At 37.5% G+C, this 16880-nt stretch overlaps 1 protein-coding gene across 4 annotated transcripts in view; it reads right to left on the bottom strand.

The window, feature by feature from the left end:
* The window catches only part of NCKAP1 (NCK associated protein 1), a 73080-nt gene that overhangs the window by 9730 nt on the left and 46470 nt on the right, over positions 1-16880 (bottom strand). For all 4 annotated transcript variants that reach the window (XM_063318100.1, XM_063318103.1, XM_063318101.1 and 1 more), the window contains 10 exons: positions 16036-16094; positions 13103-13248; positions 11220-11352; positions 10018-10137; positions 8880-9019; positions 7042-7173; positions 5238-5456; positions 3417-3547; positions 2819-2916; positions 866-959 (listed from right to left, as the gene is read on the bottom strand). In XM_063318100.1, coding sequence (XP_063174170.1) covers positions 866-959; positions 2819-2916; positions 3417-3547; positions 5238-5456; positions 7042-7173; positions 8880-9019; positions 10018-10137; positions 11220-11352; positions 13103-13248; positions 16036-16094 — 1272 coding nt within the window. The remainder of the gene's footprint in view (positions 1-865; positions 960-2818; positions 2917-3416; positions 3548-5237; positions 5457-7041; positions 7174-8879; positions 9020-10017; positions 10138-11219; positions 11353-13102; positions 13249-16035; positions 16095-16880) is intronic.

Raw genomic sequence — 16880 nt, 5'->3', positions numbered from 1 at the left:
TAGAAAATATATTTCACCCAAGCATATCAAAGTTGAAGGCCATCTTCCACTCGACCATCTTATCCGACAGGGCAGTATTTTCTACTAGGCAGTAGTAGTCCAAAACCCAGAGATCCAGGCAAGGACTTTTGAGAAGGGGGTATGCCACTTCCTCTTTCAGGACCAAAAGAACAACTTTTTCGGTAAAAAGGAAAAGTCTGCAGGATCCCCAGCTAGCCATCTCCAGCTAGCTTTAATTAGCTAAGATGATCAAGGGTCTAAAGCACAAATAGTGGAACAGACTCCATATTCTGTTTAAAACTCTTGAGTTGCAAAAAATGAAAGCAATCCCATATAATTTAGCAACACAATGGCATAAATACTTTAGCTCATATTGCAGCTTTCTCCAACCTGGTTCTCACCAGATGCTGGCTAGGAATTCTGACTGAAGGGTAATAAACTAGGAAGATTAAATTAAGTCATGTGAAATGCAAATCAGATCTAAGATTGAATGAACGGGAAAGAATGAAAAAAATGAATGCTCTTTTTCTAGAAGCCTGTTTGGAACTCACTTTGATACCCTTTTAGTGTCAAAAACTCTTTAAAATTCTTACAAGCTTTTAACTTTTTTGTCTTTATAGTATTTTGTGAGTTTAATTTATCTAATGGATTAAATAGGTTGTTATATCTGCATTTCAGCCATGTATGAAAATTCATAAGCTCATTAAATTATGAAAATCCTATTATTTCTAATGAGTGTAACTTGTTAATTTTAGTGGTTATTTGAAAGTGCTGATATATTTTAGCCGCTTATTTTTTGTCACTTTTATTATAGAGCTCATAAACATGATGAATATTTATATCTTTTATTGACTAGAATACTTACATGACAATCTTTTGAAGAGAGCTGCCATCTGATCTGGTTTATCAAAACTGGTCCTCATTTGTGTTAGTACTTCAACATTCTCAACCACAAGTTTCTAAGACGAAGCAAGATCTCAGGTCAGGCACAGATCTGAGTACAGTAATAAGTGCATGCTTTAGAAAATTTCAGTGTGGCAAGCAGGAAACAGCTCATGAAATCCAGATCTTCCTACTATCTGACCAGAAGAACTATGTCATTATACTATTTTAGCCTGACTACACAGCAAACAGAGAGCTTATATTTAATAATAAAAAGCTCTGTCTACTTCATAAAGCATTTATTGTTCTAATCATCTCACGAAGCTTGGCCAAAGCTGGTTTGGAATAACTGGAACGCATTCCTCAATCTGGACTATGATGGTCTAAAAAGGAAGTAGAGCAGAGCAAAAAGCAAAGCAGAGCAGAATGCAGGCCAAAGCAAAATAAAGCAAATTATAAATAATATTCTCTGCACAATATGCAAAGAAAACTATATAGGAAGTTAGCAGAACAAAATATCCAATACATTCCATAATTGGTCCACATCAACATCACTTTTACAGATTTTCCTTGTGGAAAATCATTTACCTTCTGAGTTTGGTCTAGATAGATCTTCAAAACATTGCCTTATATCCTTCCATCTTCTATTTTGGCAGGATTTTTACGGTGAATTTTTGAGACTAATTTACAAGATACAGGCAATTTGCATTCAAGGAATTAAAGCTGAAGCTCTAAGGCTTTTAGCGTACCACTCAGCAGTATACCAGACCTCAAGGATCAATTTTCCTGAGACCTTACTGGATTTACTTAAACTAGGGACAGACAACTTCAGAGCAGTCACATGTTTTGGATTTCAACTTCCATCAAGCAGCCAAGGCAGGGAGTTGTGGTTCAGACTATCAAGAGGGCATTCAGAAACTGCAGCTGGTCCAGAATGCAGTGGGGTACAGGGAAATTTGGGCCCTTTATGCTACGCCCATGTGACTCTCGGCATGGGGCCAGGATACTTGCAGTCATTTCTGCTCAGCCCACCAAAACAGGCAGCACTGCATGCTCCAGGTCCCTTCCATTAAGAAATGTCATTTTGTGGGGACTAGGAGTCATGCCTTCTCTGTCATGGCACCTGCCCTATGGAACAGCGCCCCCCGCCCCCCCAGATCAGGATGGCCCTGACCTTTCTGGCCTTTCATAAGCATTAAAGGTCGGGATGCTTCTCCAGGCACTGGGCCAGGATTTGTAGTTTGGTCTGTATGTGTCATGAGTACTGATGGCGAGCAGGAGGGGGCCCCTATCCAGGGGGGAAAACGCATGCGTAGTACTGAGGAGCTGAGCAGCCATTCAAAGAGACACAGATCAGACTCGCCTTGACTTTTGGGATTTATCTGCCTGGGTTTTCTCACACTGCTTCGGTTTGTTAGGATTTTCTGTCTAACGTAGCAGTAATAAAACACTAGAGACCTACTCCTCGTCTCAGCGTGGTTCCTGGCTGTTAGGACAGTATGGCTTAATATTGGGTACTTAGGTCTGAGCATATGTATTATCATCATAAATGTAGGTTTCTATTTGCTGCATTATGTTCTGTTGACTTTATTTCTCCAAGAGCTGCCCAGAGTCACTACCATGAGATATGTGGCTATATAAATTGTGTAAATAGATAAACAGGACATATGGCAGCCACAACACTGACATATGGAATCAGGTATAAAGATCAGTACTGCTGATGATTAAACGAACAGGCTTGTGCACTTGAAGAAAACTGCCAACATTTTCCTAAAGTGGAAAGAGTTTGCCATTCAGATGAAATGCAGGGGAAAATCCTGATGAATGAAGACAAAAGGTTGTGCTAATTTAAATCATTTTAGAGATACCTTATTTTAACACAAATTTGGCTGTTAAATTATAAAAACAGTGACAACGTAAGAATAGTGAAAGCTACCTTGAGTTCAGCAACCTGTGAGGAAATATGCCACATAAGACTTTCACTCAAGAACTTCATGCCGTATGGACCCAGGAGTTCTGACAGGGCTCTCATTTCTAAGGAAGAAAAATCATATCCGTTCGCTTACAGCTAAATCGCACTGCCTTAGCATAATGCACACAAAATACATTATTACTCTATTCTGTTAGCACAAGTTGGCATCTGAGATCCGTGCTGCATCTCAAAGAGCCGCAGTAGAAAATAATTTGCAATCTATTTATTGCAGTGTAAAAACGAAGCAGATAAATAGGAACTCCCCTCACTACAGGACGAGCTTAGCCTCAGCTTCTATGTTTCAGCCCCTCTGCTCCTTGGCTCCCTTTGACCCGCCACATGTTTGAAAGGTACTTTTAACCTTCAGGAGCAGCTTCTGAAGATTTAGGACAGCCCCACCGTGTGAGCAGAATTCTCTTTGTTCCTCTCTGGGTTCAACTCTGTAGTTTTGCTCTCTGACTTCCCACTGTGGTATTTACATTTAAGGATGTTACTTGACAGAATTACTTGGCAGAAAATTTTCAGCTTTTACAAACAAGTTAAATTGTTTCAGAAAACTTACCTGAGATATCTGAATATTCTTCTGCATTAAATGTCAGCTCATTTTCAGTAGGCAAGTTCACAAATGCCTTCATCGCAGGGAAATAGGCTATATGGCCATTACTGACTTGCCTTAGCAAAGTTTCCAGATACCTTAACAAAATGAAATTTATTTTCATAGTAGAATTTATACCATATCAACTTTGGTAAGGTTAATATGAATTTTTGTCCTTGCTAATTCACATAAAACAACCTAATGTATTAAATGCCAGTCTTCAGAGCAGATAATATTCAGTTAAAACCAATCTGCAATTTCCTTCAGAGGAAACTAAAACACTCTACTTCATGAAATCCAGTTTTCAGTTGATATACAAGTTAATGTTGCTGGTACAGCCTCTGAAGCCCCAGAAGCTTTGAGTGTATTGGAGATGACCTTTATTGAGATTAAACTGACAATTTATTATTACCCTTTTTTTTAAAAAATGGACAAGAGCCAGTTTGGTCTAGTGGTTAAGGTGCTGGGCTAGAAACCAGGAGTCTGTGAGTTCTAGTCCCCCCTTAGGCATGAAAGCCGGCTGGGTGACCCTGGGCCAGTTGCTCCCTCTCAGCCCAACTCAGCTCACAGGGTTCCTGTTGTGGGGAAAATAGGAAGGAGGAGGAGTATTAGGTATGTTCGCCACCTTGAGTTATTTATAAAAATAATAAAGGCGGGATAGAAAATAAATAAATATACAAGAGATTTGGAACAGACAATTGGAATAGCCTATGCCTTCAGGCTTTAAGGAATGTTAGATACATTTCTTATCATCTAAAAATTTGTCTACAGCAAAAAAAGCCACACAAAAACCAAAAAAACCCACTTTTTAGGAACTACTGGATCCCTCAGAGATTATTTTAAAAAGATTGGCTTTCATCCTTTCTATGCTGGAGATGTTATGAGTGTTCACTTGTCATTCCTTATTGGTTAGGTATTATTACCATGGTGAACTAAGTTCTTGGAAGGCAGTCGGGGGTTAAAAATGTTGATGTTTTATTATGCTATATCCCAAAAATCTGGAGTCTTTTAATCTATGAAGAATTTAGGATATACTGAACCTGGATTATTGGGGAATAAAAGGTGATCATGTATTCCTGAAGAACGCTTGTGTCCTTTGAGGCATAAAAGTTGGCTTGACAAAATCTGTCAGCTCTACCTTTGAATTTGCTTTGAACCGAATCAGAAGCAAGACCAGACACTATGATTCTATTCGATCTAGGTTTAATTCATTGTTTAAAAATTGAATCTTAATGTTGACATTGAAGGAGATTATATAATTTTAATAGCTTGAAAGTTTTTTCTTCATTTTTTAAGGAATATTCATTTAGGACGATATAATTTGGGTAGGTGGGGTTTTTAGTTACTACTTTGGTTTAATTGTTTTATTTTAAAAGCACCCCCACCCCCACCCCAGTGTGTTGTCTGAGTTTTTCTTTCTTCTTAGGTAGGTTAGGTGCTTTTTCTTCTCCTTTTTGTCTCACTATACAGTTCCTTTTTAGTATACTCTTTCAAAGCATGTAGTTTCTAATTCAACGGTAACGTAGTTCATACAGTTACACTAATACTTAGTTTAAAAACTACGTTTTTAAAGAGAAGTTAATTGTAATGTTTTTAAATTGTGTGTGTGCATATATAGTCTCTGAGATACACAGTTCAGTTTCAAGCCGCATACTGAAACAGGGCACATTGTTCTCTTTCACTTGGGCACTCATTCTCAAACTTTTATTTTTTAAGTCTGAAAGCTTGTCTTACAAAACACACAGGGAAAACAAAGCTGAAGACTGTAAGAGTCATTCAAATTCTTACCAATTTGTGTATAGACTGGTGATGGTTGGCTCCCCATGACTATCTAAATGCTGGGTTTGCTGAAGAAGGACATTATTAAATACTCTTGTGATGTCAATCTGTACATAGTTTTCTATTGACTGGAGCACTGTCATGTAAGCTCTGACACTCGTTAAGAGTTCTGAAGGTTTTGCAATTTCTTGTGTTGCCTGATTATACATTGTCATTCCAACAATTGACCTTTGTGAAAATAAAAGAAGTTATTAGCACAGTAGTATCATGAAGCTATTGGTCTATTTCCTAATAAATGCAGATACTGAATAATCTAAATAAAAAGTTTTCAACAAACAAAAACCTGGCTTTAAACTACTATAACACAGTTATTTCTATCATCTGAACAGTCCGCTGTCTGCCTGGGTTTCTAGTGCCACTGATTACTTAGCGCATGTTTGCATTAAAATGTTCATCAGGCTAGAATCTGAGGCCTCTGCAACTCACAAGCACATTTTAGCCAAGTGTTAGAAACTGGATTAAAGAACAAGTCTTCTCACTGGTCCCAGTTTAGAATGACAACTGGAGGACAATCCCAAAAAAAACCTGGCATCTAATAGCTGCTATCCATCTGACCCAAGGAACAATTAAAAATACTTAAATAAGCATGATTTAAATAAAATAGTTGTGAATGGTTTTTTTAACCCTTTATTTTTCCTTGGATTTTTTTTTTTGGTCTTGAGATACAGGGGTTTATTACTTTCTTTATTAAAGCAGCTGGAACAAGAGATACTATAAACTGCCACCTAACAAATAAACATCTTCCATTCATGGATTTTGCATGTACATGATCTGGAACTCTTTGTAAAATGAGATGGATACTTTAAATCCACTGTTCAAATTGAAGGATTAAAAATAACACATATCAGTGGTTATTAAAACTTGTTGAATATTACTTCCTGATGCATCTTGACATCTTGAGAAGTGGAGATCTATCAAAGTAACACCCATATTTGAAAGGAAATGGCAGAAAAGACCCCTTTTTACCAGTTTTCTGTTACTTGCAAACAAGAATTGTGCTTTAAAGTAAACTTTAGTCTGCTAGACAAAACATTTAGAAGTTCTATGGAGGATGTGTAGTTTGGTTTTGTTTAACAGCTGACTAAATTTTAGTGTGAGATCCAATCCCTAATTAGCATATAATTATAAGCCAGGAATCTGTGAAACTCAATTCTGGTTTACTTTTCTCGTATAAGTGAAACTAAATTCTGGCTTACTTTTTTCCCAGCCACACAGAAGAACAACAAGAGAAAATGGATTACTCACACACAAGGGCATTACTCAACGGCATCCTCCTGCTCTTCCATTAATGCTATACTAGCTGAACTGTCTATGTATCACAGCGACTTATATCAAGCTCCCATACAAAGATGTTGAAGTATGCCTTAATCTATCTGACCTAAGTGGGCTGGCAGGATTAATCAAAAACAACGGACTCTCTCATATGCAAGACCAATAGGGGTGCCTGCTGCAAAATGTCAATTGACTTGGATCTTTCTATGATTCAGTGATTCTACTTGTTTTGATATTAAAAACTGATCTATCCCATTATCTAAACTTAAATATTTGTCATGAATATCTTATTGGTATGATAATTTACCTTGATAATACTTTAATTCCTATCAAGTAACAAAACACAATATAGTTGCATGACTGAAAATAAGCAGCAATAAAGTTGGCCAGTGCCTAAATGGACCATACACACCAATGACTCCAAAGAAGTATTGCTCATCATAGCCAAAGGTAAAGATCTAAAATTGTACATTGGACTTACTTGGTAAAACGAATTTCCAAGTGAGAAGTTAAGTACTCCCTTGGGGTAAAGGTGTGCTCCCATACGATCATGTTTGGAACATAATTGATAGAAAAGCAGAGTTCAGAAAGTGCTGTGTGCAATTTGTCCAGGCTTGAGTAGGTGAAAAAGAAACGAAAAAAGAATATGCAAGTCACATATGAAAGGATAAAACTATATAAAGACCATCCACCCAATTAAAAAAAAAAGATATAAAGATGAGGGAGGACATATATGCTATCTGAATACAATTATATAATTCTTTATGCAAAGAATGGTAGCACAGGGCATAAAAAAGATACAATTCTTTTGTTCTACCTTGTGATGAATGGCAAGCAGCAGAAGGTTACAAAACAGAAATAGGTGTCTGTTGTGCAGACCTGCTATTGATCAGAGTAGCCATCCACTGTACATGAGTTCACCTTAAGCAAATCTGAGTATCCTTGGGAATTTTTTTGTGTACCATTTTGCCTTGCATGGCACCAGTGTCACTGAGGTTGAGAAAGAACAGGGATATGATTGTTCGTCTTAAAAGAGGTGGATGGAGAGCAATCACATGGGCTGATCTTGTCCTTTCTCAGCCCGCCTTTGTTGAAAGGAGATGTCTCCACTACAACCATGGTAAAATGAAATACTGCAGACCAACACACTGTTGCCTGCATTTCATCAACTTAGGAGGACATGAAGCATACTGATATGCACACAGATTGAAGAATGCTATTACTATTACCTTATACAAAGGGAAAAGCAACAAAGGTGAATGCAAAAGCTACAGGGGGATTAGTCTGTTATGTATGCCAAGGAAGATACTTAAGTAGGGTTCTCATTGATAAGGTTCAAGAGGTGAAAAGCAAATTTGGAAAGTACAGTTAGGTTTAGCTGGGTGGGGAGTATGCAGGCCAATTGTTGCTCTTCAGCAGTAATTGAAGAAAAATATGAGAAACAATGATTACTGTATGTTTGTTGATTCAGAGAAAGCATTTGATAAAGTGAATAGGACTGAATTATGGAATGTTTTCTGATAATATGGAATTGAAGGTTGGTTGATGAATGTGATAAGAGTAGTATTTGATGGAGGAAAAACATGACTGGGAATGGAATGCTTAGTAAACGATTCAACACTAAACAGGGAGAAAGACAAAGATGTGAAAGGTTCCCTGATTGTTGAAGTTTTAGGTGTGTTGGTTGGCATCATGAATGTGTACATACTTCTGTAAATATACAATAAAGTCCTTTGGCTGAAAACCTGAATGATGTAGCAAATGGTAGGCAGATTGTATGATGTAGCTAAAAGTATGGATCTGAAAATTAAACTATCAAATTAAGGTACCAAACACCAAGATGTGTGATAAATGAATATGGATTTAATATAAATGTACATGATCAGGACAAAAAAGAGTATACTGTGATGGTTTCGTCATACATGAAGGAAGAGTGACTGGCTCAAGAGGAAATGGGTAGCCTAACCTTGCCTCTACTCCAAGAAAGTTGTGGTTGATGCAGTTGATGATATCCTCAAAAAGGAAGACATGAATAGGGCATGAAATCATATGTGGATGTGGTAGAAATAAGGATGGTTTGCAAGGATAGAAAGATATGGATAGGTATAGTGAATAGTATTGTTGCAAACTATGTTTAGCTATATTTCTTTTCCTTTTTCTTATCTTGTGTCTTTAACTAGTTTCTTTTATTATTTCTCACTCCTTTTTTGCCCTTTGCACCTATCCTGAAAGGAACAGCATGATGTTTATGTATATAAAAGACAGAAGAGAAGTTAAGACAAATATCTGTTAAATATAAATTATTTCAAAATTACTCACTTGGTCACTACCAGCCTATTTTTTCTCATGCTTTCTACTCCTGGTTTTTCTCTTTCTGGTTCTCCTTTCTTACCCGTCTGTTTCTTTGACTTTTTGTTCACTGCTTGGCTAATGGTTTTGGCACAATGTTTTGGCAGTAACTTAAAAAAGGAGGAGGAAAAAAAATTCAAAACAGACTACAATTTACAAACAATAAATTTCACTTGGAATACTATACTTTGTACCTTCAGTACAATTTTGTCTTTGAAAATTTGGGTAACACTGTTCATTTCCAGAATCTTACACACTTGCAAATTATTTAGTAATGACAAAATTTAATTTAAGATCAAAAAGTAATTGCACTCTAATTTCTATTTATTCCAATTATAATATTATGAAAGGTTATGCTGGTCTATGATCGAAATAAAGATTTATTATGAATGGGACTTTATTAGAAATTTAAAGAAAATATGTAATGAGATCTAAATTGCTAAGATTGTCTGTCCATCCATCCATCCACCCCATCCATCCATCCATCCAATTTATATGCCCCCCATTCCAAGTCACTTTGGGCAGCTAACAAGGGTTAAAAGAATACAATATGGAAAAATGATAAAATAAAATATAATATAGTAAAACGTACTACACTGGGGACCAGGCACACACCCTTCATTATTCCAGCAGGTTTATATAACCTCTTGGCCAGCATCAGAACCTGGGCTTCAGGGCCTTCTTAAAAGTTGGCAGGGATGGGGCCAAGTGAGTTTTGGGGGTGGTATTGTTCCATAGGGCAGGTGCTGTGACCAAGAAGACGCACCTCCTGGATCCCAGAAGGTAGCTCTGTTTAATTAATGATTAATGGGACCTAGAGCAGGACAACCCTTTCAGCTCTTGTAGGATGGGCAGAGTTAATTGGAGATAGATGGTCTCACAAACATCCAAGCCTTCTCCCTCTCTCTTTCCTTTTATGTACATGACATTTCATACAGAATGAAAAAAACAGGTTTGTGCCCAAAGGTTTTTCAATATGAATAGGTACAAGGACAACTGTGGAAGACAAGGGATACAGGCAGGAATAAACAAAGGAAGAATGTATAATTATTTCAAAGGACCTAATTTCATTTAGTTACAGCACAAAAAAACAAGGTTTAACTCTCACCTGGTCACTCAGGGTACACTGCTCTGTACAAATATCTGTGATAAGATTCCGGGCCTGTTTAGCCATTTCGTCCAAAAACATGTTACACAAGGAGAGGCTGCGATCACCAATATGGTGTCTCTATCAAGATAAATTCAGTTTTCAATTCATCCCTACTCTTTAAAAATGAGACCATTAATTGCTACTGAAGCTTGCTTGCACTAAGCTAATTTAAACAGAGAACTATGTAAATACCAAAGAACTCATCTATTTTAGCTAGAAAGAACTAGATGCAAGGCTTAGTCATTGAAAATAGCGTTTAAAATTTATTTGGGCTAACACCGCTGCAACTGAGTGTAATCCTTTATAGTTTAGTCACTGAAAGCATTCAGTTCACAGACACTCAGCAACAGGATATAAACCGAGTGAATAAACAAATATCTTGACTATACATTTATTTATTAATTTAATAAATTTATTCACCGCCCATCTCTCCCCCATGGGCTAGACCTCCCTTCAACAGAATCAACATTAAAGAGATTAAACATTAAAGAGATGACATGTATCCTTACTATACCTAACTAGCCCCCCTCCCTCCAGTCTTATCTGACCGAATAATTTTATAGCAAGTTGTGTTTTTAAAAAATCCTTAAATTAGAAGGAATGAAACTAATCAGCTCAGGCCACTGCTAAGAACTATCCGTCTCCTCTGAAATCTTGCTGAGTTGGGGAAGAGGCTGAGCTGGGGTAGAGCCTTACTCTCTGACATATTACCTCTAAACCAAATGTGCCCTTTTCCTTCAATACTGCCACAAGCTAAGCCAGGCTGATCTCACAGGGACCATGCTCTTCTACCAGAACCTGTCTTTGCATCATTCAACAGCTTACGCCCCACGTATTTTAAGTTTCCTCTGCGCAAAGAGTCATTCATGGCAACGGAAGGTATAAATGTTTTAATAAACCACTAAGCACATTTAAACACTGATTTAAATTTTAGTGTGTTTATCTACGTGTGTGCATGAGTGATTTCATAATCAGCCATCTCTAATTTTTATTTCTCGAGAATGGAGGGATTTCTAATACAACAGGCACAATTTTGAGCTGTGTTAAAGCACATGCATTGTAGTTACAAAATAGGCACTCTAATCTAGTGTATAACAATAGTACCATCCTCCAGCTTCTCTTTCTACTTATGCAAGTGTTACTTTAAGTCACAGTATTACCTCTTCTGGGCACAGTTCATGGGTACAGCTCATAAAGTGAGTGCAAAGCAGCGGGAATGCGACTGAGTATCTGGACTGGGAGGGCAATTCCAAGCATTGCTGAAACATCTTCTCAAAAGCACGACTGTAAAAACTGTTCAGAATCATTGGTCACATTTTCATTTTACTTGGAGAAAATGGTTAGAAATCAATAAGCAGCATACAAGATGCAACTGAGTGCACACTGCGTTTAACATGCCAGAAATTGTATATGCTACTTATGTAATACCTGAAGCTTTCTAAGGACTGAAACACAATATAACATATGAGAGCTTCATAACAAATTATTCTAGTAAAAACCAGAGGAATAAATAAAACTAGAGCAATAATAAATTAAAATAGAATCCAGTTCAAAAGTTATCCGAAGTGAACAAGTCACCACTGCCCACTTGAAAGGAAAAATAAAAGAGCAAACCAATCTTTTAAAAATTCAACCCAGACCCAACTGCAGAAAAAAATGTTTATGAGTGGATTCTGAATATACAGTAAAACATAAAAGCAAAATAATGAAATGCATACCAGTGTCACATTGCCTGTTTGGTCAGGAAACATTTCTCATGATAATTGCTGTATCTATCATATATGGTTTTCTAGTTTTCTTTGAAATAGTACATTTTTGGACCAAAGATCATATGAATATACATGATTAAAACCTAAAACATACTTACTGAAGGATTTTTTAAAAAATTCTGAAACATTTTGTTGCTGCGAACTAGAGCGTATTATGGTGTTTGTTCAGTAACAGCTAGCAAAATTGGCACATCCCAACTAAAAAGGCAAAACAGTATGGATAGAGTTTTTCTCATCCATTTCTTCATTTTTTCCCCAATCAGAATCCATTTTCATTAGTTTGCAATTTTGTCTGTATACTGGAGTTTGCACTTTTGAGATATGCAAGAATGTACTAAAGGGAGCCTTCTGATTCCTCAGTCTGAATCAATCAGACAGCCTGGACAGGTGGCCCATCTTTCAGATAAGCTGGCCCCAAACAGTCCATGACTGTGAAGGTCAACAGCAGCACTACATTTAATATCAATAGGGACACCTGGATCATTTTTTTCTGTTGCTAACAGCCAGGGTGGTGTAGTGGTGAGGGCCCCAGTCCAGAAACTGGGAGTCTGCGAGTTCTAATCCTGGCTTAGGCACAAAGCCAGCTGGGTGACCTTAGGCCAGTCACTCTCTCTCAGCCCTAGGAAGGAGGCAAGGGCAAGCTGTCAAAAATGCTGCCAAGAAAACTGCAAAGGTCAAAATTGACTTGAAGGAGCAATCCTTTCCCTCTGCTGCTGTTGTACTGCACCACCAACTACTAAGCAGATGAATGGCATGCTGGCAGGAACGACCCGACTCCATACCCACAACTAGCCCCCTCTTCGTATTTGGCAGCATGCCCCTTATGGCCTCTACCTAAGATAGATTACTGCGGGCCCCGGTATGCCACTGTCAACAGGTACATAAGCAATAGCATGGCAGAGAGGCTAGTTTAATCACCTAGATTAAACTGATGCGATTTAATAAAATCAGTAGCTGGATTCCCACTCTTCTACAGGTATCAAGGGACTAAAATCCAGATTAAGATGGTTTCTTTCCACTCTCTGAATCAAACTGTAGCTCATAATAGGTACTCACAGCACATTTCTATAACATCTGTTCAAAACTGTCCCATGGAATTCAGTGAGCCTCACACAAGAATAAACTGCAGTCTAGCAGCATGGATGCAATCAAACAGTGTTAACAGCAGCCATTTTACAGCATTTCATGATCTGCACCTTCTCTTTAGTGTTGGAGTGGGGTCAACAAATGCTACAAATATTAATAAAAGTTCAAAACTAAATGAAACGACATACCAAAATATAGAAAGATCTGATGTTTCTACCAACATCTCAACCAAAGAGTCTACCATTTTTGTGTGGAAAATGATTGTGTTCATCATCTTTCCAAGTTCTCTGTGGTCTGCAAGACTGAGTGACGCCTTAGACACACTAGTATAAGCCTGTAAATATATAATACAACAGGGAAAATAAACAATAGGGGGATCCCAGAGTCGTGTTTGAAATGGGGGGTGGAAAAATGTGCCAAATAAATAAATAAATAAAACCCCAGTCTAAGACTTAATTCTTCTGAGAGAATCTGTCACCATTTATATGGAAGCATTTATGTAATTAAACTGAATGAAGGATAAAACGAAGTACACGTTCATTATATTTTGCTTAACTTGGGACAAGTCACTATTATCAATCACCATTTGGAAAATTTCAAAATGCTCCTTAATACCTTTCTGTGTGTAACAACATTGGTCTATTTTTGAAAAGGTAATTACAAATAGATAAATAAATCGAAAAGAGTCATTTGAGAACTAAGGAAGACTATTTTTCTAGTTACTTTTATTTAACAGTTCAGTTTGGAGTTATGAAAACTGCTTGTTTTCCTTACCTGTATAAGAGAGTATTTATTGCTTAAAGATTTCCATAATGCTACCTGAATGGGATCAAAGCCAAATCAGGACAGAATAGCAATGTGCTAATTTGCAATTATTGTAAATGTCACTTGAAATGGTATGATAAAAAATTCTTAGTTTATTTATAGCCAAAAACCTCCTGGGTACAAATGCAGAATTAGAATTTTAAGCATATTTTCTTGTAGTATTTGAAAAAAAAATTCCAACATTATATAAAAGAACTAGCATGTTTTTCCAACTCTTGTTCTTTGAACAACTGAGGGAAACCAGACTTTATACATTATCTCAAAAGCAACGTGCAAGAAAAATGATTGGGTTTATGTTTGACAAAGGGATCTTTTTACAGGGATGCTCTTGGAGTAAAGGTAAAGGTTTCCCTTGACGTAAAGTCCAGTCGTGTCCGACTCTAGGGGGCGGTGCTCAACTCCGTTTCTAAGCCTTAGAGCCGGCGTTGTCCCTAGGGACACTTCCGGGTCATGTGGCCAGCATGACGACTCGGAATGCCGTTACCTTCCCGCCGAAGCGGTACCTATTGATCTACTCACATTTGCATGTTTTTGAACTGCTAGGTGAGCAGGAGCTGGGATTAACAACAGGAGCTCACCCTGCCGCGCAGTCTCGAACTGCCGACCCTCCGATCGACAGCTCAGCGGTTTAACCCGCAGCGCCACCGCTCTTGGAGTACATGCAACAAATTCATCAGGACCAGGCCACACAACCTTCTAAACTGATTTGGCTATACTACTGTTATTACAGATCTCTATTCATATCATCTTATTCTGCATTTCTTCAAACAATCTGGCGTTACTCCGCACTCCTGCTTTAAACAAAGGCCATATCTGAATGACTAATTAGGTTTATTTTATGAAAAAGGTGGCCCTCCAGATTAAGCTGGCTAAGTGTTTCAGAGCTTCTAGAATATTCAATGTAAAAAAAAAAAACAAAAGACATATTTAATAATCCAAGACTGTAGCAGTGGTTTGTAGATGGTTAGAGAAGTGACACTAGATTGCCATGTCACATGAACACAGATGCATGGTTTATATGTGGCTTATTTGATCCAAACAGAAGTGTGTTCTCCTCGGGTACAGCCAGCAAGAGCAATCAAAAATTGGAAGCAGTTCTGCCAATGAACCAGTCTCTGCAGCGCCTTGCCAGAACAGCCAGAATGACTTGTATCTTCACTGCAACCCTCTCACGGAGAATCAATGTTTCATTTAATAGCAGCCTCCTTCCTGATACCAAAGCAGTTTTTGAAAAGCTAATTTGAGCATTGCTTCTAAAGCCCATGCAGGGTATTGGACTACCATGGTGCTCCTTTCCAACATGTCCAATAAGAATCAATGAAATCATATAGAGAAGTTACACCAGCTGATTTAACACTGCACAAATCAATGTAATGCCATTAACAGCAATAAATGTGAGGCGACTACAACAGAGGAAGAGAAAAATAACGTTGTCTTGCTTGTCTGCAAACCAATTCGTGTCTAAGATTAATAAAGGGCTTTTTGTTTTTAAAGGTGTGAGTTATTGCAAAATAAAACATATCCTGTGCTTATGAGATAGGAGACAATTAATTAATCATGGATACATTGATTTGTTTCACACATAAAAGAGGTAGAACAAAGAATGCACACGGCCATTAAATTCTGGGCATATCTCACCTTGACAAACCAAGGCATAATTGTTTGAGTCAGTTCAATGTTATGTATTATATTTTTTTTAATTGTAGGTTTTTGAATATACCTAAAAATCAGCAAGTCAAAAGCATTGGAATGTTTCAGATGTTATCCTTCCTATCACCAGGTTAATTTGCAGAGCCCATATAGGCAATCTTAGGTTTCTTATTTTATGCCCTCTAACTATATGAATTGTACAGTATGTTTTATCCTCATATTATGAATATTTGTGATTATCTTAACCAAGATATAAAGTAAGCAGCTTCTAAAAACTTCTCTACTTAGGTACTATTAGTTCTTCTGTCTGAAAAATTCTAGATCAGGACATTTCACACGTTAACTTGGGTATTATTTTGTTCCAAATAACCGAACACAGCTGTTCATATGACAAATTATTCCATTTACTATCCATGCAAGTGAACAGATAGCAAACATATTTTTTGCTAGCACAGCAGGATGGCAGCTTTAATCATTACAGACAGCAGTTCATTTATTATTATTTAAGTTCATTTATGTTCAGGAAACATAGATTTGAAAATGTGAAAACAAAGACTTAAAATGATTGAACTTGACTGAAAACTGTTAGCCTCTACAGTGGAAAAAACAAAACACAGCATTTAAAATACGTGAAGATAATTCTTACCTGTAATCTAAACCAATCAAGCCTCATTCCTCTGAAGTCAAATACCTCTCCATCTTCAACTACAGCATGGAAGGAGATGAAAAAGCAACTCTGTAACACACTGCTAATGTACTGTGAAGACAATCACCCGATTCTTAACATATTGTACCTAATATCAGCATTTTCCTGATTGTTTTTAGTCCCATGCAAAGCTCGGTAAAATTCTCTAAATGAAAAAGCAGTTCATATTACTAACTGGAATTTGAACGGAGAAAATCTGAGCTTAAGCGAAACCTTTCAGAAACTGCAGATGGTGCTTATCAGACGATTGTCCTGAAACACTGTTGCTCAAAATGTTCAGGGAGTCCTTAGTTGTATCAGTAACTTTCTAGAGAGAGTTCCTGCAAGTATTCTGTGAGAGAACTTCTGAAGCAGGACGTCCGTGCCAGTCTTACCTGCACTGGACATCACACCAACAGTCCATAGGAAGTAAGTAGAAGAGACTCAAGCAAAGGTAACGCCACGTTTGCTTTCAGGACTAGTAATCTTGAACAAGATGAGCTTATATTTGAAAATGAGAAATTGAGAGTTCTCTTTCTGTCAGCGGGCAGTTGCTTTGCAAGTAGCAAAAACACGTGCGGAAAAGAAAGCATGAACTGTTCAAAGACACTGCACTCACTTGGTCAAAGACTGCTATAGGGAACATAAACTTGTATGTATATTTTCATATGTACAATGTTGCTCGGAATGACGTAAGGCAGGAATCGGCAGACCTTCAAGCAGGAACACTTTCACCTAGTGTCATATATGCGACTGAATAACTAAGATATACTAAAGGCCCAAACCCCACATTGTAAATATGGGTC

The sequence above is a fragment of the Candoia aspera genome, chromosome 1 (assembly GCF_035149785.1).
Source record: "Candoia aspera isolate rCanAsp1 chromosome 1, rCanAsp1.hap2, whole genome shotgun sequence".
Classification (NCBI taxonomy): Eukaryota; Metazoa; Chordata; class Lepidosauria; order Squamata; family Boidae; genus Candoia; species Candoia aspera.
Note: the sequence above shows the minus strand (reverse complement) of the source record. Positions and strands in the feature narration are given on the sequence as shown.